General features: G+C 37.3%; 1 protein-coding gene and 2 long non-coding RNA genes across 14 annotated transcripts; 1 reads left to right on the top strand and 2 right to left on the bottom strand.

Annotated features, from left to right (window-relative positions):
• Window positions 1-324: 324 nt before the first annotated feature.
• Window positions 325-4471, bottom strand: LOC143887547 (uncharacterized). Of its 9 annotated transcripts, none has more exons than XR_013254238.1 (5): window positions 3843-4471; window positions 2891-3049; window positions 1077-1149; window positions 924-973; window positions 325-836 (listed from the first exon to the last, which is right to left on the bottom strand). It is a non-coding gene; the product is annotated as an uncharacterized LOC143887547 (long non-coding RNA). The 9 variants fall into 9 exon arrangements; XR_013254230.1 differs by having other exon boundaries at window positions 325-849; window positions 3843-4454; XR_013254236.1 differs by lacking the exon at window positions 2891-3049 and having other exon boundaries at window positions 325-849; window positions 3843-4463.
• A 1341-nt stretch (window positions 4472-5812) lies between these two features.
• LOC143887020 (uncharacterized) lies at window positions 5813-23137 on the top strand. 3 transcript variants are annotated; one of them, XR_013253984.1, is made up of 10 exons: window positions 5813-6321; window positions 8809-9050; window positions 9977-10066; window positions 10134-10230; window positions 10425-10527; window positions 11123-11165; window positions 11243-11359; window positions 11608-11893; window positions 12001-12049; window positions 22959-23137. XR_013253984.1 is itself a non-coding variant. In XM_077391149.1 (9 exons), coding segments are annotated over exons 1-4 (390 nt in total). In that variant the 5' UTR covers window positions 5813-6120; the 3' UTR covers window positions 10427-10527; window positions 11123-11165; window positions 11243-11359; window positions 11608-11893; window positions 12001-12049; window positions 22959-23137. The 3 variants fall into 3 exon arrangements, 1 of the variants encoding a protein (XP_077247264.1); XR_013253983.1 differs by having other exon boundaries at window positions 9977-10230; XM_077391149.1 differs by lacking the exon at window positions 8809-9050.
• On the bottom strand, window positions 14216-17006 carry LOC143887019 (uncharacterized). 2 transcript variants are annotated; one of them, XR_013253981.1, is made up of 4 exons: window positions 16813-17006; window positions 15205-15285; window positions 14756-15042; window positions 14216-14465 (listed from the first exon to the last, which is right to left on the bottom strand). It is a non-coding gene; the product is annotated as an uncharacterized LOC143887019 (long non-coding RNA). The 2 variants fall into 2 exon arrangements; XR_013253982.1 differs by having other exon boundaries at window positions 15216-15285; window positions 16813-17005.
• Window positions 23138-25815: the final 2678 nt, after the last annotated feature.

Below are 25815 nucleotides of genomic sequence, written 5' to 3'. Positions count from 1 at the left end.
TTTATCAAATGGTGTGAGAGGGACTTAGAAGGTTTTAGGGATAGCGAGAGGATTGAGAGGGCATGATTGAGGAGACATAAAGTGGGGGACAAATAGGGAAAAGTTTAAACTCTAGCCCAAAATAGAGTTTCTGTTTTCCCTATTTTTAAGCTACTATTAAAAGTGCACGTGCGTTGCGACGTGCATGCCAGTAATCAGAGGGGAACAATTGGAGAAGTTTTATTCAACATGAATGTTCACAAGGAAATCAATAATTGAAGAATAATTGATTCGTCCCAATCATTGAAGAATCATAATCAAGAATCAATATCTTACAAAATGGAGTTAAGGAAATTATAAGGATTAAAGACCAACAAAAAGAAAAATATCCAACATGTATGTTCAGTAGCTTTCAAACATCCCTAAATCTCATTGAAGAATCAAAATCAAGAATCATTATCTTACAACATAATTTATTATGGTTTACTACTGATAAGACCTTTAGTTCACAGGTCGTGGTTTACTACTGACAAGACCTTCACTTCACAGGACGTTCCCCAACAGTTTTAACACGGAACCGATATTGAGGTTGTGAATCTTCTTCATCTTCATCTTTGGTCAAGTGTGCCCACAACATCAAGGCTCCAGTGTGCTATGTTGTAAGGTTCCAGTTTCAACAAAAGAGGATCTCGTCTTGGAAGTATTTTCCTTCTTTTTATGTTTAGAAATTATATGGTGCACAGCCATGCATGCACTTGCTTTCCAACAACGCCATATCACTGGCACCCAGAAGCTTGCGTATCTTGAATCAATCCAACAATTCCAACATGGGTGAGAAAGTATGACCGACCGACAGCCTGAATAAGAGACCTGAATAAGCAATAAGTAGTTTGGCAATTTAGTCATTAAGACAATCATAATATTTGACTGTTGAGAGAATTTACCTAAAACAAAAGATTTTATGCAATGTGTTCCCAGGGCTAAGAGAGCAGCACTTGACAAGCAAAGGGTTAAAAAATTTATATGAATGACCCAAATAATCTATTGGCAAACTTGAATATCAATTTAGTAGATCCTTGTGGCTGGAGAATAGTTACATGCTCTGCTGATGGTTGTGTGTCTGTTCTATAAGATGCTAATCCTCGCTCCTCTCTAACCTTCTGCAATATACTACAAAATAGAAAGAACACCCACCATTAATAGCATGTGATCCAATGGACCATGTATCCGATATTTAACTGAAGAACAAATCCATTCAGAACCATCATTCCATCCTTTATTCAGTCTGATTTCCCATTCTCTGAGTCTACAAATCCCTCTTCAAGATTTGGCTTTGTTGTCGGGCATGGAAAATGCAGACATTTATGATTACAATAGCTGGAAGTTCACCATACAATTCCTGTACCCCAGTATGGAAGTTATAAAAATGTGATTGATGTTTAAGGACTTCGGTGGGGTTACTCTTCAAAAGCCCTTTAAATTAGTGTCAATGATTTCCTTCAACATCCTTAGCCCAATGCTATATCTTTTTCTTGATAGAACCATAAATAAGACTTGACGGATCAAGGGCCTTGAATTATCCAATCATGATATTCTTTTTGGCATTTGGTTAGGCTTATAATCTCTATTATGATTAACACATCTTATCATGTATATGGCATAGGTAGGCCTATTTTCTCCTAAATAACTATATATATTTGAAAGATCTCTTTGTATATAGTGTGCTAAATAGCAGGCATATTGTACAACTAAACAACATTGATTATGGAATCTATTTGTAAATAATTAATTAGGGTTCATTGAAATGCCATTTGACTAAAGTGGAAATTATAAATTCATCAAGATTTTAAGCTGTCTTGGAAGCATGTATTTTAAGCTGTGCAAATTGCAGTAATGTGGCCTATGTGAGAAGCCAGATCAAGTTAGCTTCAATCAGGAAAGTTTAATGTGAAAGTATATGCAAACTCAACGGTGAGTTTCAATTATTTATTTAGAAAACAACATTAAGAAAGCAAGTATATTAGTAAGCAAAATGAAGGAAAAAATAGAGCAAAACCCAAAAATGAAGATATTCACATCAATGAGGAAAAAGGTAAAAGATCACCTTCAACAGAAAAAAAAAAAAAAAAAACAAATAAAGAGAAAAGATATTGGAAAATACCCCAAAAACAAAGTCACGCCAGATATTCAAGGAAAAAATAAAACAAAAACAATAGTATAAAGCCTAAGAAAAGGCCGCTTTAATAGGGAAAAAATGAGAGAAAGGAAAAGAATTCACGAAAAAGAGAAATTAACAAGTATCAAAGCAAAGTAAAAAAAAAATTATGTTAAATATATAAAGATGGCTATTGCCTTAGAAGCAAAATGACAAGAAAAAGAATGGAGCACACAGAAAATGAAAATCTTCACGGAAATCGGAATATCAAATCAATACCGTCCTTTACCCCATTTTCTTATTTTGAGCACAATAAAAGAAGATAACAAAATCTGAAAGCAACGCCGTTGAGAACTCAGTTTTGCCATCTTGTTTCTGCCATAGCCTTCGAGATAGATAAAGAAAAAATCCCTTTTCTAGCAGTAGAAGTATATCACTAAAATTAAAGTCTAATAAAAAGCTCAAGCGAAAATCCCTCCACAGCAAATCTGAAACCCAACATAAAAAGAAATTCAGATGAAGAGAAGAAAAAACACCGACCGCCAGAAAATTCCCATAAGAGAAATAAACTTAGTAAGGGAAGCCCGAAAACCCAACCCACATCATCTTAATACCAACCTGTCTAGGGAGATGGAGGTAAAAAAAAATTAAATTGATAAGAGCCAAACATAACAAAATCAGCAATAAAAAGAAGTAACAAAAACCCATAAAACGAAATGTAAAAGGAAAGGGAATAGGAAAAAAATAAGCACATACCAATACATGAGGAGAGTCAACAATCTATACCCAAGAAACGAGAAACCATACTTGATAGCCGAATATCCCATATACCATAAGATAAATGTTTATTAGAACAACAATTCTGTGGTATGAAACTCCCATCGAAGAAATAATTTTTTTTGTCACTGTATGTACCTGCTTATTCAATGGACTTCCAGTATCCAATCAGATGACAAAAAATAATATATTACCATTAAGAGAAGCAAAAACAGTAATTTCAACATTGACAACAAGCATCAGGTAGGAATAAAAAAAATCAAAGATGCCTTAAAAGTCCATTGTTGAATTAATTCATAGCATATACAAATTACAAAAATGAGAATGTAAGTCTTCCCCTTTTCATTGTAATAAGTATTGTGCATGAGGCATTTCCTCAAACAGTTTGTGTCCAAAAAAATAAGAATGGAAGTCTTTCCCTTTTGATTTTAATAAGTATTGTGCATTTAGCATTTCCTCAAACAGTTGGTGTGGAGGAGGAAAGCATGACTAAAGTTTTAACTATCTAAAAACAATAAGCCTAACATGTTTTAAAAGGGACAAACCATGAGCATGGTAAAACTTTGAAAATGAAAAAAAGAGAGAAAATAAAACAAAACAAGACTAATAAGAAAAACAAACAAACAATATTTCTCGAGAGTAATGACAACATGAAAATGAGCATCTTAAATTTAATTAAGTGAAAGAGCAATGAAATATGGGATCACTTGAAAGTGAAAATAAGCTCAAAGGTAATTCGGAAACGGATTTTGAAAATCCTGAATCTGGATGTAAATAACCAACACACCTACAATAATATATAATCACAGAAAAAAAGAGAGAAAAAGATAAGAGATTGAGAAAGACAGAGAGATTGAGAGAGAGATTGAGAGAAAGTAAGAGAGAGATATTGAGAGAAAGTAAGAGAGAGCATCTGGATAAATCGCCCAACCTGTGAGGGGGGAGAACTGTGAGTGGAAGATGACTGTAAAACTCGCGGGACCCGTTAGAGAAGAGAAAACAGGAGGGGGAGATGAGCTTTTTAAGCAGAAAAACCCTCGCGGTGAAACGGGATGATTCCTAAAGAAGGAAGCAGCCGCCCAAAACGCTTTGAAATAGCAGACACTTGGCGGGATTGGAAGATACATGTAGCCAAGTGGAGAGCAACGCATTAAATATGAGCGACATGTGGTTGGGTTTTTGGACTTATTCTCGACGGCAAAGCATCAGCGAAAATGTCGTAAAAGCCAGAAAGAAAGAGGACACGGGAGTGAGTTTAACGAAATAGAAAGTGGGATGTAAGTGGAGTTTGAGGGAATGATGGTTGATGAATTTTCGATGGTTTAGGCTTTTAGAATAGTATGGATATGGATTTGGCACCATCTTCTCACTCATTTCTCTCCCTTTCGGACATATGTTACCTTTTTCATAATGCTCGGTGATCTAATGTTCCATGGAACAAGAATTCATGGTTGGCAAACATGGCCTTAGGGGTTCAGGTGAGGTCGGGTTGAACCCGTTGCACGTTTCTCCGAGGCTTTCAGCTTTCCCCCTTTCCCACGTACGAAGATTCGTGCTAGTCTCTCTCCATAAAAACACAAAAGATGTCCCAATGCGCGCGACACAAAAGCTGTACCAAAATTCCCTCTAATCTTCTCTAGACAAGTCTACACATATCCCACCTTGTCGCCTCTTGTTGACTACTACTTCCACAGAGCGAATGAATCTCTTTTTCCATTTCCAACATTTCCGAAACCCATTTTCTCGATCTTAAAAAATATAAATCTCCTCATTTCCACTCAACATTTCTTTCTCCCTCGATGCTGAAATCATAATTCCCTCCCAATCAAAGAACCAAAACCCATACCTTCTTCTAAGAAATGGCTTTCATGGCCGCTCTCGAATCCGATCCACGCGCCCTATCTGTCGAATCCCGCCGCACCGCGGTCAAAGACGGCGCCTACCACGCGATGAAGGTAAGGTTTATTCAGCGACAGATCTTTTGAGTTCTATTTCATATCTGGTGTTTATCCTTCGATTCGATTGAAATTCTAGTAATAAATAAACTTATTTTGAAACGTGAAATTGAGTAATTAACTGACATTAGTTGTAGATTTACCATTGGATTTGATTGAAATTGAAGTGATAAGCTTCTTTTGAAGCGGAAATTTAGTGATTAACTAAAATTAGGTATAGATTTCTGTGAACGAGATGATGCATTGCTTAGACTATGTCCATTTTAGGGTTTTGTTTTGATTGATCGAAGTGAGATTAGGGTTGGTAACTGGAATATTTAGGTGGATTTCTAGAACATGAGCCGAGAATGTGAGATTAGGTGAAGGATTTTTCAGTAACTGATGGAATGAGTGTGCCCTGTAGCTTTTCCATGAGACTTATTGCTTTAAATAAATAAAAAACAAACAACACATGTAAAGTTATGGGGATCAAATTTCAGATGTATTTTATGAACTTCAATTTAGAAGATTCCCATTTCGGATTCGAGAACCCGGGAATCAAGGTTCCCCACTCCCAGGGACGAATCCCACTTCCTTCATCTATCCCAAAAACTAGGAATCCCAGTTTAGATTCTCCAGAAACCCGATTCCCACTTTTGGGAATCGTTGTTTATGATTCCCCGGAAACCCGATTCCTACTTTTGAGAACCACGGTTTAATGCTATGTGAAACGCGATTTCCCGGCGATTCCCCGGAGATTCCCTGGCGATGCCCAACTCCCCAACGACTTCCTGACAATTCCCTGGCGACTCCCCTGCGCCTTCACGATTCTCACTTTCGACCATCCCGGGAGCCTTCGAATTCCCGCTCTGGCAACCTTGGAATGGAGCATTTTGGCTGAGATTTTGGGGATTTGTGGCATAAATTGACCAACCTTTTATGGTTTCTCGTGTTTGGATGAAATTGCCTCATGAATTTTGACACTTTGCAAATAACGTCTGGCATTTGAGTATATAAAAAATAAATTCAATGTGATTCTACTCGAAAAGTTTAGCTGAAATTTTCAGGCATGTTTCCCGGAATTTGAAACATTGGTTTATAGTCTGACTGGAGTCATAAAAAAATTGAAACCAAACTGAGTGAATGAGGATTGGTTCGATTTGGATGGTGTTACTGTTTTTGTTTTTTTGTTTTTGTGAGAGTGGGAGTATTAAAATAGATGCCCCTCCTTCTAAATTGATAATGCTATGAAATTGATATTCAAGAAGGTAAGTCATGTGTTCGTGGCAGTTTCGTTCGTTGTCAAATCCCAGCGAAATTGCACATAATGAAGATATACTGCGTATCTTTCTGATGGCTTGCGAGGCCAAAACAGTGAAGCTCAGTGTTATCGTTCTTTCCTGTTTGCAAAAGCTCATATCTCAAGATGCTGTTGCACCATCAGCTTTTAAAGAAATACTTTCGACTCTGAAAGATGTAAGTTCCCTCATTATAGTTCGTCTTCCTTAGCTTCTTGTCTGATGTTTATTTATTTGGCATTATTATGAGTCTACTTAGAAAATATTATTTACGATCCTTTATACTTATGATGTAAGTGATGCCGATGCAATTATTTTCATCTATAGAGTATTTGAAGCAGGCATTTAATTTACGTAACTGATTGAATTTTGTAAGAACCTTTTCTTCATCTTTGTTTTTTTTTTGAATAATGTGACTTGATATTTCTTTAATCTTAGGCTGGCAACAGGAGTACATAGTAAGGTGTCTGTTGGTTGAATTTATAGTTGCTTTGTTGCATAAAAATGGTAAAATCATTACAACTTTTAAGCTTATAAGATTGAGCAGGGGTTGTTGCATAAAAATGGTATAATCATTATAATTTTTAAGCTTATAAACTTGAGCAATGGTTGAATCCCATCCTCTTCTAATCGCAATAAGCCAAAGCCTTTAAAGATTACGCGTAAGTCTCCCATCTTTCTTATATTTCCCATGTTAGGGCTGGCGACATATTTGAGGCATATCCTTCCACGTAAAATATTCGGTATTCTCATGTCTGATTGCTCTCTTCGTGTTTGATTAATTGTCTCACTTAGACTCGCTCTATTGTTTCTATTATTGTTGTTGTAGTTGTTGTTTGGGGCCCATCCCTCCTGGTTCCCTTATCTGGTTGTCGGTATTGTTTTAGTTTTATTGATCACTTCAGCAAGTTTACTTGGTTGTTCTCTTTTGTCAATAAATTAGATATTTATTCTTTCTGCATTTCAAAAAAAGAAAGATATTTATTCTTTCTTTTGTATCAAATTCAAAGCAAATGTGGAGCGTATCTTTGACACAAAAATTAATTACATTTAAACCAATTGGGGCGGGGAGTATCACATATTAAATAAAATTTTCTCTTCAATTGGGATAACTCATCATGCCACTTGTCCCCGCACCCACCAATAAAATTAGTCAGTGGAGCATAAACACTGCCATATAATTGAGACAAGTTTTGCCTGATGGGCGAATTCATCCATAAACAAAAAAAAAGCAAAGCGTGTTTTCTTATCAACCAATTGCTCTCACTCGTTATATCTCAACAAGCACCACTCAAGACGCCTATTTAATGTGAAACCTAACTACTCCATTTTTAGGAGGGTTGGCTGTGAATGTCTTCGTCCCTCTAATGCCCATAAGAAGAATTTTCGATCTAATGTGTCTTCTTTGCATACAACCTCTCACTGTAGTTATAAATGCCTTGTCCCAACCACTGGTTCGGTCTTCATCCCTTGTCATGCGGTTTTTGACAAGTTGAACTACATCATGTACCCCGCCAATCTATCTTCTATCAGCCCTTGGTTCGCTGGTCCCTACTATCCCATCACAATCGCTCACCTCTCCGGCCAACAACGTCATACCCAGCTTAACTACACCCCGACTCTCACATTCTGAGTTGTCATCCTCCCGTGCATTCTCTCCCGATTAAGAACCATTCCCACCGTCACCTCGTCTAATGCACCTCGTCAAACCCAAACATTTACAAGTTGCACTATTGGCCCACACAAACTGCAATTGAGCCAACCCTTTTACTGGCAGTGATCAAAATACCGCAATGGTGTCAAGCCTTGAACACATAGTTTGATATGATCATGCGCAATGGTACATGGACACTCGTCCCAATCGCCCTGATCTGAACATAGTGGTTGTAAATGGATTTTTAAAATTAAACATCATGCTGATGTATCCATTGAACGACTTAAAGCCTGCCTTGTAGCAAAAAACTTCAATTAAGAAGTTGGGGTTGACTTCTGCAAATTATTAATCTAGTGGTCAAACCGACAACGATCCTCCTCGTACTATCGCTTGCACTTTCTTTTGGATGGAATTTACGACAAATAGGTATCTAAAATGCATTCTTATATGGTTTTCTTGAAGATGTGTACATGTCACAGCCGTCAGGATTTACTCACCCTAAATTTCCGTTGCATGTCTGTAAGCTACGCAAGCCCTATATGGGATACAAAATTCAGCACAAGCATGGTTTTTTCGACTTAGTTTACGACTCCTTGCACATGGTTTCTCCTATTCCACGGCCGGCACATCTCTCTTTGCGCATCATTGGTTGGATGCTCCCCCAGTAGTGCTTACTGGTTCTAACCCACATGCAATCAATAATTTGACTTATGCTTTTCAATCAAGTTTCGCTTTCAAGCACATGAGTTCTCTCAATTATTTTTTATAGTTCTTAAAATTTAATAGTTATTCTTTTTTTTTTGAAATGGAAAGAGACCACTAATTTAGTACTTATTCATTTAAATGAAAAAATAGTTTAACTACAGAAGGCTCAGATTGCAGTGTTAAAATTATGCACTTCCACCCATAGTTTTTTTTTTTTTTTTGAAATATAAGAAAATGGGTCAAATAGAATATACTGATATTGGTGGCGGTGCCTTTTTTTTGTTTTTTTTATTCAAAAAAAAACAGGCACCTGGTTTCTCAAGGTCTGCCTTGAGAAAAGAGGATGGCGGTGCCTGTTCACATTGGAAGAGATGATGAAGAGACGGTTTCCAAGCCAGTCTTTTAGTGTGCATAGGAATTGTGCACGTACGTAACCATGGTTTACTGTTGGTCTAATTTATGAAGTACATCTTATGGTTTCTCAAGGTCTGCCAAAGCCTGGTGGGAGATTCTTTTATCGGGTTCTGACATTCAGTTCTTCTGAGCATGTGAGCACTCTCATGAGAGCACTATCAATTATTTTACATTTAGATTTCATATAAATTTGATTCTGTTAAACAGGTTATCCATTGGATGATCGATTGAACTTTCAAACAATTTCTCGAGTTACTCTTGAAGTTTACAGTGAGAATCTCTGCAGTTACTTCCTCATAATTTTGAGAAAGTTAAAATCAAACTTAGATGCTCGTTTTCCTCAGTATGTGGTTTAGTTATATGAATATGACTATCATGGTTTTAAATTTCTACCGAAATCCGAAATTTCGGAATTTTGGTCAAGACTGAAACCGAAATGAGCCGAAACAGAAATTTCCTTAAAATGCTTTTAAATTTTATTTTTTTTCAAAATTTCCGCCGAAATTACTGAAATTTCGGTTTTGGCTGAGTCTGAAACCAAGACTGAGATTAAAAACCATGATGACTATATAGGTGCATATGTAGTATGTATGGACATACAACTCAACTCAACTCAACTAAGCCTTTGTCTCAAACAAACACATAGGGAAATATATGGTGCATTATAAATTTTCAGATTACTTTTGGTTCTTGGGTCCATGTTGTGTTGTGTCTATACTTGAAAACAAGCCAGGCAAAGTTATGGCTTATTAGTTATTGCTGTCGTTGGTTTGGTCATGATTGGTGAGCTAAATTCAATATCTTACTACTGCAATTGCAAACTCAGAGGATTGAGTTTTTCCGAACCTTGGATGTGCACTTTTGTAGTTTATTTGCATTCATAAGGAACCTAATTATCCTTTTGCTTCCAAATTCTCTGTTTTAATTGGTTCTATCTGTGACCATATATTTTTGCTAATGTACCAGTAGTTTTTTGGACCATGTTTTTGACATTTTTCTGTTTCCTTGATGATGAATTCCTTTGTTCTGACTGACATCCTCTTTTTTGGTCTTTGTTCAGCATGCTGACATGACTGATAAGAGTGTTCAACTTAAAACCTTGCAAACTATACTGATTATTTTCCAGTCACATTTACATCCTGAAAATGAGGTAAACATTCATACTTATATATTTTCTACTTTCATGTTTTTTCACCTTTTTGTGATTCTCTGCAAAGATGGTCACTTTCCAACAACCAATGCTGCGTTCTCGAGGACACATCTTCACTTACCAAGAACTGATGGAGCGTCCTAGATCCGAATGGAGATGCAATTGTACAAAAATTCCCCTTCATATTTTTGTTCATTTATGTCAATTCATGAGGAATTTTTTGTGACATTTAAAACCCTAATGAAAAATATCAAACAACATATCATTTTCCCAGTTTTTGTTTTGGTGACGATTTTCCTCTCTTTCTCTTGAGTTTCTTTGGTCTTCCCTATGCTAACCCTAAGCCCTAACCGTGCAGAATGTAAGTAGGACCTAGAACACTCCGATAAGGGATCCAAACAGATCATGACCAATTCATAAGTGGATCCGTTGGCATCCCTATTTCTGAGTGATTGTACCAGGTACTTCATCACTTTGTACATTATATAGGTCATCTTTGTATTTCTCCAGTTTCCTGCCTTGGCCATGCTGATTACTGCTTATAATCGTTTCCTTGAATTTCTATCTCAATTTTTGGAACTATTTCCCTTTTGACTGCACACATTATTTTGAGATTACTGCCCCTTCAAATTTCTTTGAAGCATGTAAGTGTTTTAGTTGTTCCAATGGTAGATGAACTGTGTCATAGCTAAACTAAAATGCCGGTTATTTTGTTATTATTGGCATGTCAAAAGATGTTCTTCGAATGAAATAGTTCAGGACTCATTAGAGAATGACCGTTAATTGTTTTTATTATACGTGTACATATTAACCTGTATATATTTTATTTCCTTGTATGATAGTCAAATTTTGTCTCACAATTCCTTACATTCTACAAATATTGAGCTGTTTTGTGTTTGTAAAATTGCTATAGTGGTGCATAAGTAAGAAAACATGTGAATTCATCCATTTGCATATTGGACCTGTCAACTTTTCTGTTTTATTTTTCCGAGTCTTCTGACTGTGGCTATGTTTGTGTCATTGTCTACATGCTAATTTTTTCTATTATATTTCCAGGAGTGGAGCCTTTGTGGGATGAAGTTGTTGGCCATCTTTTGAGGTGATAAGTAATGAGATTTTCATGTGGCAATAAGGCAATTGCAGTTTAGTTCTTTACATCATGAGAATGTTGTGCAGCTTTCAGAGAACTCCAACCCACAATTGTGCAATTTGGCTCTTGATGCATTAGATCAATCTATTTCTGCTGTCTTAGCTTCTGACCAATTTCAAAGTGTGACACTTTCGAAACACCAGGTCAGATAATTAGCATTCTTTAGTTAAGAGCATGGTTTGAAATTTCAGTTTCGGTTTCGGCCTCAGCCGAAAATGAAATTTCAGTGAAAATCTTATAATTTTGGCCGAAATTTTTAAATTTCTGTTTCAGTTTTAAATTTCGGTTTTGGCCGGAATCTGAAGATTTCGGCCGAAATTTAAAACAATGGTTAAGGGTCCTATGACTGACGTATGACACTGTTAACCTATATGTTTTTCTTTTCCTCCAGATGGAAGCCATAGGTACAGTCGTACAGATTTGAGATCATTTGAGTGTTCTGTTATTTCACCATTAAGGATCCTCTATGTGTCTGGTCAAAACTTTGACGTTCATGCTGGATCTTTGAAGATTTTGCTGCATGTTTTAGAGTTAATTTTTTTCTCCAATTGAGAAGGCCAGTTCACATGAACATTCAGTCCTTGAATGGCTGAAATATTATTTTCTCGCTATGTTGCTCTTCAGAATCATGGAGAGAAGTTATACTACAGTTGGCCTGATTTTCTTGAGATGTTGAGGTTTGTTCTATAGTTTCAGTATGTTTGTTTCTACTACTTTTTTTAAGTTTATAATTGACCGGTATCTTCTTGGTTCTGCTTGCATTTATTTGTTTTGTTTTTCTCAGGTCAGTTGCCAATACATCAGAGAAGGATCTTGTCCCATTGGGGTTCCAGGTAAATGGAGAAAAGTTCTTAATTGTTTTGGTACTTTGAATTTGTCATTTTATTAGTTGAGATCAGTTCTTTCTGGCGTGGACTTCTTTTCTTTTCGAGAGTAACTTTTTACACACACACACACACACATATATATATATATATATATATATATATATATATATATATATATATATATAGAGGAAACTGTTGGTGCGCTTAAGCTCACCAAGCTTATGGTGTGCTTAAGCTCACCAAGCTTATGGTGTGCTTAAGCGCCCAATCACATGGGTCCCACATTTTCTGTGGTGATCCAAACCATTCATTTGCAAGGCCCTATCGTAGATAGCGGGTGTACCAAAAATCAGCTCCATAGGATCATCCTAACCCTCCATTTGTGGAGGACAAAAATGGGCAGATTTGTGGACAAACAAGGTCTGTCCATTTTGACCTCCACAAATGGATGGGTTACGATGATTCTATGGAGCTGATTTTTGGTACACCCCCCATCTATGTAACGGCCTTTCAAATGAATGCTTTGGATCATCCTAACAAAGTGGGCCCCCATGTGATTGGGCGCTTAAGCGCACGATAAGCTTGGTGAGCTTAATCGCACAAACAGTTTCCTCATATATATATATGAGAAAAGAGTCTCTAGTCTGCCGTCCAAAAACACATGGGTCCCACATTTTTTGTTGTGATCTAAACCATTCATTTGATAGGACCCTATCATGTCCCCGAAAAATCAGCTTCATACGATCATCTTAACCCTTCGATTTGCGGAGCTAAAAAATGGACAGATTTGTGGCGGTTTATAGCCGTCCATTTTAAGCTCCACAAATCGTAGGGTTGGGATGATCCTATGGAGCTGATTTTTTGTGGACACCCTATCTATGTCAGGGCCCATCAAATGAATGCTTTGCATCACCCAAATAAGGTGGGACCCATGTGTTTTTGGTCGGTGGACTAGAGAATGATCTCTACTCGGCAGACTAGTGACACTTTCCTCTGTGTGTGTGTATACACTAGTAAAAAACCCGGTGCAATGCGCGGGCCGACAAAGAACTGTACGGACCACATCATAGGTTGATCCAAACCGTCCATATCATGGAACACAACATCAATAGGTTGTGCCCGTAAAATCATTTCCATAGGCTGATCCTAGCCCTCCAATCTATAGAGGTCTCCATAATTAAAAAAGCATAAAGGAGGGGGGTAGGATTGAAATTATATGGCTTTAATGGGTGCCTTTGTTAAAAAGCATAATGGAGGGGGTAGGATTGAAAATATGTGGGTTGAATGGGTGCCTTTGTTAAAAAAAGTCAAAAAAGTGATGTGTAATTCTCATAGAATTTTGGGAGAAATTCAAATAATTCTCTCATTTTCTCTTCTGCTATATATATATATATATATATATATATATATATATATATATATATATATATATATACTAGTAAAAAAAACCCCTTACGATGCACGAGCCGACAAAGAACTGTACGGACCACATCATAGGTTGATCCAAACTATCCATGTGATAGAACACAACATAAATAGGTTGTGCCCGTAAAATCATTTCCATAGGTTGATCCCAGCCCTGCAATCTATAGAGACTTTGTCCACTTTTTTTATTACAAAAGCATAAAGGAGGATAAGCTTATCTGTGCTTGAGCGCAGAACCCCTTTGCTATATATAGGAAGGGAATTGCTAGCGTCCATCGCAAAGGGGTTTTTGCGGTTGGTCTGTCGCACAACAGACCAGCCACCTCGTTAATGAAGACAACAACTTTTGTGTCCATTCACGACATGGTCTGACGTGCAACAGACCAGCCGCGAAAAGCCTTTTGCGATGAAGCGTAGCAAATCCCATATAGGAAAATGTTATCAGCACTACTGTATTTTTATGAGGGCACTCCTCACTTTATTAAAAGTAGTGTATGGCCCGCACCATAGGATGATCCAAACCGTCTATTAGATGGGCCACAACGTAAATAGGCTGTGCCCCAAAAATTAGTTCCATAGGTTGATCCTAACCCTTCAATCTGAATGTTAGGATCAACCTATGGAAATGATTTTTGGGGCACAACCTGTAACGACTTGATATCACCGTGTCGCTACGAGCAAAAGAACAACATAAAATCATGTAAATTTTTGTTTTAAACATATGGAGAGGATAAGTAAAGATAACCAACAACCATAACCAATATCTTCTTCCAATTTAAATAAGTCTACCATAACTTGAAATCCCTACAATAAGCATACTCCGTATGAAAGATATAGTTCAACATCTAAAATCCAAAACAAGTCTCCATAAATAAGAAAAGCAAATGACGTAGAACGTCATAACACCACAAGCCATAACACGAACTCGCCGAGCACACAATCCCTTAACTCGTTGTTTCTTCGTTTGCAAATGCTCCGCCGTCTAACGCCTCAACTTCTGTGGCGGAGAAAAATAGCGTTAGAGCAGGGTCCTCCAGAGACCGAGCTAAGTAAAAAAAAACCAATATAAAAGGGCATGCAATATAATCCAGATCCTTAACGAAAATCTAGAGGCAATAGTAAATAACTGGAAAGAAACTATACTATCTATCGAAATATTAATAGAAATGAATGACAATGATGCATGGTCGTGTTATGTGTGCATCATATATGTGAAATGAGACAGCACATTCCTCAGGTAAATCTGGCTTTTTTCCCAATTTACTTTTCTGTCAGTTCTTTTCTGACCTTTTTCTTTTTGCCGGTGTCCTTGCTGCACGACTACCCACTAACCCCTGTCCAAAGGTAGTTGCATTATGGTCTCCGATTACGGTCTCGCATTTAATGCCGAGCCGTTTCGGGGATCTTATCCCTTTGGATGGTTTGCCAACGAAAGGCAGTACATGCTTCTCGTGTTAGCCTTTGGACCTTAGGTCCTAGGATGATACCACCACACCCTTAGTTCCCTCTCAGTTTCTCCCATGTTGATATGCAAATGGGGTTTTGAAGTACATTACTTTTGCCCTTTTCTTCTCCTGCATTTTTTTGCACAAGGGTTAGAAACAGTTTATTACCCATCGCATTTCAAATATACAAGTGCAATAAGCTAAGTAGTTATCATTGAGACACAGTTACATACGTAGAATTATATTGCATATGACAAGTTATATTGAATACAATTACAAAACAAGATCTACCTGTCACCTGCCTTTTCAAACCTGGAGATGTGTGAGAGATTAAAAAAGGGCCCCTTTAAGTGGGAGAAGGAAGTAGTAAGCCTGAAATCAAAGAATCATACACTAAGTTGTTCGTTTATATATAACAATTCAAGTCCTAAGTCTTCTGTCCATAATTACCCCCTCTCATATACAATATAAACTGTCGGATTTGTCCCATATTATTTTTCACACATACACATGTCGGATTTGTCCCATATTATTTTTCACACACATACACACGCAATCAGTTTTAAGTTTGTCCAGTTCGTGTCACACACTAACAGAGTGATTGCTGCCAATTATTTGTACAATGATTTATGTTAATATGCATACCATGTTTCTGTCTGATTTGGACTCAAAGACACATACACCCAAAGTTCATAAATCTGATCCGGTTTGGACTAAAAACATGTACACTTTTAACTTATAAATCCGGTCCGTTTCAGACTAAAATACATATACTTATGATTCGTAAATCTGGTCCGTTTTGGGCTTGAAAATACATGCACTCGCAGTTCACAAATCAGATCTATTTTGGACTCGAAAATGTACGCACATACAATCCAGAATTCTGGTCCATTTTGGACTCGAAAATACATACACATACAGTTCACAAATCTTATACGTTTTGGACTCGAAAATACACACAGAGTTCACAAATTTGGTTCGTTTCGGACTCGAAAGTACACGCACATACAGTTCACAAATTTGGTCCGTTTTGGACTCGAAAATACACACACAATTCACAAATGTGGTCCATTTCGGACTAGAAAGTACACGCACATACAGTTCACAAATCTGGTCCATTTCGGACTCGAAAATACACACAGTTCACAAATCTGGCCTTTTTGGACTCGAAAATACATACACAGTTCACAAATCTGGTCCGTTTCGGACTCGAAAGTACACTCACATACAGTCCACAAATCTGGTCTGTTTCGGACTCGAAAATACACACAGTTCACAAATCTGGTCCGTTTTAGACTAAAAAATACACACATACACTTCACAAATCTGGTCCGTTTCGGACTTGAAAGTACACGCACATACAGTTCACAAATCTGGTCCGTTTTGGACTCGAAAATACACAAAACATATTATAAATCTGTCTTGTTTTGGGGACATAACTACACCCACTTAATATGTATAAACACCCACATGGTAACCCTTGAAAATTTCCGGACTTGATACACCTAAACACGTACTCAAGATGGCTTAAAATTTCCAGATTTGAGGCACATAAACACAATCATCGAAATGTCTTAAAAATTTCCAGCTTTGAAGCACCCAAACACACACTCGAAATGCCTTAAAAAATTTTAGATTTGATACACACAACATACGTATGAAAAGCCTTCAAAATTTCTAGGTTTAATACATATACGACATCCATACGAAAAGCGTTAGAAAATTCCGAGAATTAATGCATACAACGTACAAACGAAAAAAACTTCAAAAAAAGATCCCCAAATTTAATTCATATAATCACATACATAATAACCCTTGGAAATTTCTAGATTTAAATCCACTTACACACATGTATACAAGATCTATGAATAAAGAAGAAGGAAGGTATAGAGCACCTACCTGGAAATCCGAACGACAACGATGGAGTCTCCCTTTCTTCTTCTCCTCCACTTCTCCTTCTCTTCCTCTCCCTCCCTCCATTCTCCTTTTTTTTTTTTAACGTGAGCCTCTCTCTCTCTCTCTCAAATACTGGCCGTGAGAGAGAGAGAAAGGGAGGCCATGATTGTATATTTCCTTTATTTATTTATTTTTATTGATGTTTTCCCTTGATATTCCTCATATGATCCAATGGTTTTGATTGGTTGACTATAGTTTACAAATCTAAGAGACATATATCAAGAGAGGTGATATAGCTAATTAATTAGTGTTTAAAATTTCAAACAAATTTGGTGGCCCCACCGAAGATATGCGCACATTCAAGTCTTTGAGTAGTGCCAACGATTCTTCCTTTAGTGGAGATCGTGGGTTCCAAAAAGAAATCCCCAAAAATCTCCTATCTTCTCTGTTTCCTATATTATTTCAATGGGTAAGATTATTGCCTTGCCATATTTTACGATATCTAGTATTTATTTAAATTATATTTTAAGTAAATGACAGATATACCATATCTTTGGGTTTTCTCTCTCTCTTTTCTAAAAGGTATTGAAAGTGGGCCCATACGATTTTTGAAGAAAAAGATGTGCGCGTTTTTCTTCCCATGGGAAAACGTGCAACACTCTCTTGGGCATAAATCTGAAACCAGATTTTTCACGAGCTTTGTTGTTTACTGTGGAATTTTAATTCTGAGTAAAATCATGAGTCAATTAAAGTTTTACAAAGATTAAACAAGAGCCTCAACCCATAAAATAATCTTAAAGCTTGCCTAATAAGACAAACCCCGTCATAAGGCCATACCCTAATAGTAAATGGCCCATAACTTTGTCAAATCATGTCCGAATCGCGAAATCTTGGGCCCGCTGGATAGATAGTCGAAATACTCATCTAACATAACCAAAATCAAGTGGAACAGACAAGATTTGATGCCCCAAAAGTGAGCTATAAGAAAAGTGACAAAAATATAACATGAGCCATCGATTTTCTCAATTTCCTTGATCTCTTGCAGATCAAAGGATTTAGATGCTCGAGTAGTATGGTTAGTTATCCACTTGAGCTAGATCGACGATTGGAGGAATTCGATGGTTGATCCAACGGTCAGAAAGGCTCCAAATCATAAGTTTGTACAGATGATTACCGAACACCGAGATCTTTTTTATCAAGATCGTTGATCGGATGATCTACTGTCTAATTTAATTATAAAAAATAGCCAATGTCGACCCTTAGTAGGGTCGGGCATTACACAACCTATTTAGGCTGTGGCCCATCTAATGGACGCTTTGGATCATCCTATGGTGTGGGCCATACCGTACTTTTAATAAAGCGAGGAGTGCCCTCATCAAAATACAGTAATGCTAAATGTTTCTGAGCTTGAGCTCAGCGTGAGCTAGAGCTCAGAAATACACCATCTCTATGTTGTTTGACTGATCCAACCCATTAATTTTATAGGTTATGATTAGGATTATGATTTCTAGTTATGGTTAGGATTATAGGTTATGGTTAGGGTTATGATTTGTGGAGGTTTAAAATGGAGGCTAGAAATGGGCTTCTATAGATCGAATGGTTAGGATTATGGTATGGAGATAGTTTGTTAGGAACACCCCATCTATGTGAGGTCCTATAGAATGAATGGGTTGGATGGGTCAAACAACATGGAGATGGTGTCTTTATAGTGGCTAGATCAGAAACCTTGCCCCCCCCCCGACGCCACACACACACACACACACACACACACATATATATATATATATATATATATAGAGAGAGAGAGAGAGAGAGAGAATAGAGTACCTAAGGTGTCACCTCATATAGCTTATATGAGGTGGCGCTCACAAAACATAAGAGGCCCACATTTTTGGGGTGATCGAAACCACTCATTTGAAAGGCCCTTAGATGGATATGGTGCCTACAAAAAATCAGGTCCATAGGATCATCCTAACCCTTCCATTTATGGGGGTTAAAAATGGGTAGATTTATGGAGGTTTATACCCATCCATTTCAACCTCCACAAATGGAAGGGTTAGGATGATCCTATAAAGTTGAATTTTTGGGCACACCCTATCTATGTGAGGGCGTATCAAATAAATGCTTTGGATCATTCAAACAAAGTGGGCCCCTTATGTTTTTAAGTGCCACCTCATATAAGCTATATGAGGTGATACCTTAGGAACTGTATTCACACACACACACACACACACACACACACACATATATATATATATATATATATATATATATATATATATATATATATATATATCTGATTTTTTGTGGACGCCCTATCTATGTGAGGGCCTTAAAAATGAATGGTTTGGATCATCCAAATAATGTGGCTCCCACTGTATTTTAAGCTAGTGTGTAGATAACTTATCTACACATATGTGTAGGAACCGTTCTCTCATATATATATATATATATATATATATATATAATAAGCTGGGATGAAAAGATGAGGGTTTTTTTGATTTTTTTGAAAATCACCTGAGAATTACAAGTCACATTTTTTGACTTTTTTAAACAAATGCCCCCATTCAACTCATATAATTTCAATCCTACCCCCATCCTTTATGCTTTTAACAAAGGCACCCATTGAATCATATAATTTCAATCCTACCCCCCCTTTATGCTTTTAACAAAGGCACCCATTAAAGCCGTATAATTTCGATCTTACCCCCCTCCTTTATGGTTTTTTAATTAAAAAACTATAGGGTGATCTTGACCATCCGATTTAAGATAAGAGGAATTATGGAAACATCTATAGATTGGAGGGCTAGGATCAGCCTATGGAAATGATTTTTGGGGTACAACTTATTTATGTTGTGTTCCATCACATGGACGGTTTGGATCAATCTATCACGCGGTCCGTACCGTTCTTTGTCGGCCCGTGCATCGCACGGGTTTTTTACTAGTATACTATATAGGAGAAGAGAAAAGAAGAGAATTTTTTGAATTTTTGGAAAATTCTATGAGAATTACACATCACTTTTTTGACTTTTTTTAACAAATGCACTCATTCAACTCACATACTTTCAATCCTACCCCCTCCTTTATGCTTTTTAACAAAGGCACCCATTAAAGCCACATAATTTCAATCTTACCCCCCTCCTTTATGGTTTTTTAATAAAAAATCTATAGGGTGATCTTAACCGTCCGATTTAAGAGGAATTATGGAAACCTCTATAGATTGGACGGCTAGGATCAGCCTATGGAAATGATTTTTGGGGCACAACCTATATATGCTGTGTTCCATCACATGGACGGTTTGGATCAACTTATGACGTGGTCCGTACAGTTCTTTGTCGGCCCGTGCATCGCACGGGGTTTTTTACTAGTGTATATATATATATATATGGGAAAACTGTTTGTGAGCTCGAGCTCATATAGCTTATATGAGCTTGAGTGCCACAAACATGTGGGTCCAACATTTTTTGGGGTGATCTAAAGCATTCATTTGGAAGGCCTTTAAATAGGGCTTACTGTTCGTGAGCTCGAGCTCATATAAGCTTATATGAGCTCGAGTTCCCAAACACATGGGTCCCACATTTTTTGTGGTGATCTGAACCATTCATTTGTAAGGTCCAATCATAGATAGGGTGTGTACCAAAAATCTAGTCCATTAGGTCATCTTAACCCCTCCAAAAGTGGAGGGCAAAAATGGGCAGATTTGTCGACAAAGAATGTCTGTCCATTTTTCCCTCCACTTTTGGATGGGTTAGGATGATCCTATGGATTTAGATAAGTTATCCACTCTGTTGGCTTAAAATACAGTGGGAGCCCACATTGGTTGGGTGATGCAAACCTTTCATTTTATGGGCCATCACATAGATAGGGTGCGCCCAAAAAATCAGCTCCATAGGATCATCCCAATGGTTCGATTTGTGGAGGTTAAAATGGACAGGTATAAACCTTCACAAATTTGTCCATATTTTACCTCCACAGTTCGAAGGGTTAGGATGATCCTATGGAGCTGAGTTTTTGAGCACACCCTATCTATGTGAGGACCTATCAAATGAATGAGTTGGATCACCCAAACAATGTGGGCCCATTGTGTTTTAAACCAACGGACTATGGAGAGAGAGAGAGAGAGAGAGAGAGAGAGAGAGAGAGAGAGATTATGTGGTGGCCTACCGTGCACCAACAAGGGCGGGAAGCCCACCCTTGATATTTGATCGAACAACATCACCCTAGAAAGTAAAAAAGGGGCAGCTGTTGGATCAAATATTGAGGGTGGGTTTCCCGCCATTGTTGTTACACAGTCGGCCACCATATATATATATATATATATATATATATATATATATATATAAGGAATAAGATTGTGCGCTCGAGGGCATAAAATTCATGTGGGTCCACATTGTTAGGATGATCATATATATATATATATATATATATATATATATATATATATATATATATATATATATATATATATATGAGAAAAGAGAAGGTACTCCCTGGAGTAGATAACTTATCTACTCCCTACCTTAAAATAACAGTTGGGGCCACATGGTTTGGGTGATCCAAAGCATTCATTTGATGGGCCCTCACATAGATAGGGTGTGCCCAAAAAATCAGCTCGATAGGATCATCCTAACCCTATGAACTGTGGAGGCAAAAATGGACGTGTATAAACCTGCACAAATCTGTCCATTTTTTGCCCCCACAGTTCATAGGGTTAGGATGATCCTATCGAGCTGATTTTTTGGGCACACCCTATCTATGTGAGGGCGCATCAAATGAATGCTTCGGATCATCCAAACCATGTGGCCCCAACTGTTATTTTAAGGTAGGGAGTACATAAGTTATCTACTCCAGGGAGTACCTTCTCTTTTCTCTATATATATATATATATATATATATATATATGAGGAATAAGATTGTGCGCTCGAGGGCATAAAATTCATGTGGGCCCACATTGTTAGGATGATCCAAAGCATTCATTTGAAAGACTCTTACATAGATAGGGTGTGTACAAAAAATTAGCTCCATAGGATCATCCTAACCCATCCTAAAGTGGAGGGCAAAATGGACAGACACCGTTTGCTATAAATCTGCCCATTTTTGCCCTATACTTTTGGAGGGGTTAGGATGATCCAATGAAGCTGATTTTTTGTACACACCTTATCTATGATGGGGCCTTGCAAATGAACGGTTTGGATCACCACAAAAAATATGGTATTGCATCCTTTTAAAGGTGTATCCTTCTTTTTGGAACAGTTATTAAAGGTGTTTCCTTAGTGCCAGATTAGGTATTGCATCCTTCTTTTATGGTCATCCCGATGTATAAACTAGCGTGTCGGTGTCCAACATGGAGATTCAGTATCAGACATGATAATCATGGTAAATTTGAAACGCTGACACACCTGTACAGTAAAGTGTTAGTATTGAAAGTTATAAAAAAGTACGTGGCAAGAAAAACTATGTTGAGACGACTGCAAATACATTTTTTACTAGGACATTGTGACCCAACCGTACATGTAGAAATAAGACCAGCACTTGGAGGTAAGGAAGGGATAGTGAAGGAACATGTAGAAATAAGACTAGCACTTGGAGGTAAGGAAGGGATAGTGAAGGAACAAAGACCGATAGTTGAGAGAGCGAAAAAGTCATCAAAGCGCTGCTACTAACTTTAAGGGCATGTTTGGCAACCATGAAAAACTATTTCATTGAATATAAGTGGGGCCAGTTGTGAGACATGGATGGAGATTTCAAGATTTGAGAGGGTGGGAGTGAAGGGAGCATGAAAAGCCCTTCAAAAAAAGGAAAAAAAAAAATCAATTTGAAGTAGCTTAAATTTCTTTACCGTTTTTTATGAATTTCTCATCCTCTCTCTACTTGTGCCCTCTCTGGTCTCTCCCCCTCCCCTCCTTAGCACTATTTCACAATTGGACCCACGAATATGCCATGAAATAATTTCTAATAGTTCTGAAACATGGCCTAAGTGTTATATAACATGGAATTGAAAGATTGGAGGTGTTTTCCAGAGTTACAGGTTGTATGATAAAACAGTTCTAGACATTGGGATGTCCATGATTGTAGTTCGTTGAATTGCACTGTTATTTAATATATCTGTTTTCCTTCCTTTTGTCTGCATTCCTTCCTTTTGTCTGCAGAGAAGCCAGAGTAAGGGAGCTCGTGCAAGTATTGATTAGGCTCATTACAGCGGAGCTGGGATTGCAAAAGGTTAGCATGGCTGGATGACCTACCAGAATTGATGGAATCCACCGGAGGGTATTCCACTGTGTATAGAATGCAGAAATTCCTTCATCGTACAAGGTTCCACAGTGTAAGAGTATGCCATATTCCTTGGTCTCATGAGCAAGGTTCTGATAATCAGAATCGAATCGTAAATCTAACAGGGTTCGAATCGTAAATCGGGTCGTAAATCCTAAGATTTTTTCGGATATATATATATATATATATGAGAGAACATTTCCTACACACTTGTGTAGGAAAGTTACCTGCACATTACCTTAAAATACAGTGGGGGCCCACATTGTTTGGGTGATCCAAACAATTCATTTGAATGGTCCTCACATAGATAGGGTGTCCACAAAAAATCAGATCCATAGGATCATCCCAACCCTACGATTTGTGGAGGTAAAATGGACGTGTATAAACCTTCACAAATTACTCCATTTTTTGCCTCCATAGTTTGAATGGTTAGGATGATCCTATGGATCTGATTTTTTGTGGACACCCTATCTATGCGAGGACCATTCAAATGAATGGTTTGGATCACCCAAACAATGTGGGCCCCCACTGTATTTTAAGGTAGTGTGTAGGTAACTTAACTACACAAGTGTGTAGGAAATGTTCTCTCTCTCTCTCTCTCTATATATATATATATATATATATATATATATATATATATATATAGAACTGTACGGACCACGTCATAGGTTGATCCAAACCGTCCATGTGATGGAACACAACATCAATAGGTTGTGCCCCAAAAATCATTTCCTTAGGCTGATCCTAGCCCTCCAATCTATAGATGTTTCCGTAATTCCTCTTAAATCGGATGGTTAAGATCACCCTATAATTTTTTTATTAAAAAACCATAAAGGAGGGGGGTAAGATTGAAATTATATGGCTTTAATGGGTGCCTTTATTAAAAGCATAAAGGAGGGAGTAGGATTGAAAATATGTGAGTTGAATGGGTGCATTTGTTAAAAAAGTCAAAAAAAGTGATGTGTAATTGTCATATAATTTTCAAAAAATTCACTTCTTTTCCTCCTAGCTTATATATATACTAGTAAAAAACCCGTGTGTTGCACGGGCCGACAAAGAACTGTATGGACCACGTCATAGGTTGATCCAAACCGTCCATGTTATGGAACACAACATAAATAGGTTGTGCCCCAAAAATCATTTCCATAGGCTGATCCTAGCCTTCCAATCTATAGATGTAAAAAACCCGTGCGATGCACGGGCCGGCAAAGAACTATACGGACCACGTCATAGGTTGATCCAAACCGTCCATGTGATGGAACACAACATAAATAGGTTGTGCCCCAAAAATCATTTCCATAGGCTGATCCTAGCCCTCCAATCTATAGATGTTTCCATAATTCCTCTTAAATCGAATGGTTATGATCACCTTATAGATTCTTTATTAAAAAACCATAAAGGAGGGGGGTAAGATTGAAATTATATGGCTTTAATGGGTGCCTTTGTTAAAAGCATAAAGGAGGGGGTAGGATTGAAAATATGTGAGTTGAATGGGTGCATTTGTTAAAAAAAGTAAAAAAAAAGTGATGTGTAATTCTCATATAATTTTCAAAAAATTCACTTCTTTTCCTCCCAGCTTATAGTAGTATATATATATATATATATATATAGAGAGAGAGAGAGAGAGAGAGAGAGAGAGAGAAAACGGTTCCTATACATATGTGTAGATAAGTTATCTACATACTAGCTTAAAATACAGTGGGGGCCACATTATTTGGGTGATCCAAACCATTCATTTTTAAGGGCCTCACATAGATAGGGTGTCCACAAAAAATCAGATCCATAGGATCGTCCTAACCATTCGAACTGTGGAGGCAAAAAATGGACTAATTTGTGAAGGTTTAAAGACATTCATTTTACCTCCACAAATCGTAGGGTTTGGATGATCCTATGGATCTGATTTTTTGTAGACACCCTATCTATGTGAGGGCCTTTAAAATGGATGGCTTGGATCACCCAAACAATGTGGGCCCCCACTGTATTTTAAGCTAGTGTGTAGAGAACTCTCTACACATGTGTAGGAACCGTTTTCTCATATATATATATATATATATATATATATATATATATATATATATATATATAAAGAGAAAAGTGTAGCTACACATACGTGTAGCTAACTTAGCTACACCAACGGCTTAAAATACAGTGGGCCCCACATTGTTTGGGTGATGCAAACCATTCATTTGATGGACCCTCACATAGATAGGGTGTGCCCAAAAAATCAGCTCCATAGGATCATCCCAACCCTACGATTTGTGGAGGCAAAATTGGACGTGTAAAAACCTTCACAAATCTATCAATTTTTGCCTTCACTGTTTGAAGGGTTGGGATGATCCTATGGAGCTGATATTTTGGGCACACCCTATAAATGTGAGGGCCTATCAAATGAATGGTTTGGATCACCCAAATAATGTGGGCCCACTGTATTTTAAGCCGTCGGTGTAGCTAAGTTAGCTACACGTATATGTAGCTTCACTTAACTCATATATAAAATATTAAAAAATATAAAATGGTAAAAAATAAAAATAAAATGAGTAATTATCTATTTTCCATTTGAAACTATTAAATTAAAGATAAAATTTCATGATTAGTAATCCGTGGCACAAACCATATTCATTGCACAATAAATTACTAAACAAAGAACAAACTATATTCATTAGGGCTGCAACTCGGGTCGGGCGGGTCGGGTTTTGAAGAACCCAACCCAACCCAAGAAATATCTCGGGTTGGGTC

Source organism: Tasmannia lanceolata, unplaced genomic scaffold (assembly GCF_043159265.1).
Source record: "Tasmannia lanceolata isolate RefF3 unplaced genomic scaffold, GAP_Taslan_0.1 ptg000012l, whole genome shotgun sequence".
Taxonomy (NCBI): domain Eukaryota; kingdom Viridiplantae; phylum Streptophyta; class Magnoliopsida; order Canellales; family Winteraceae; genus Tasmannia; species Tasmannia lanceolata.
Note: the sequence above shows the minus strand (reverse complement) of the source record. Positions and strands in the feature narration are given on the sequence as shown.

What these genes read in the sequence shown, in the direction of transcription:
- LOC143887020 (XM_077391149.1), top strand. Translation starts at nt 6,121, where the DNA reads ATGTGTTCGTGGCAGTTTCGTTCGTTGTCAAATCCCAGCGAAATTGCA. An exon ending in TACTTTCGACTCTGAAAGAT is followed by an intron (nt 6,322 to 9,976) that starts GTAAGTTCCCTC and finishes GTCTTTGTTCAG; the next exon opens with CATGCTGACATGACTGATAA. An exon ending in ATTTACATCCTGAAAATGAG is followed by an intron (nt 10,067 to 10,133) that starts GTAAACATTCAT and finishes TTCTCTGCAAAG; the next exon opens with ATGGTCACTTTCCAACAACC.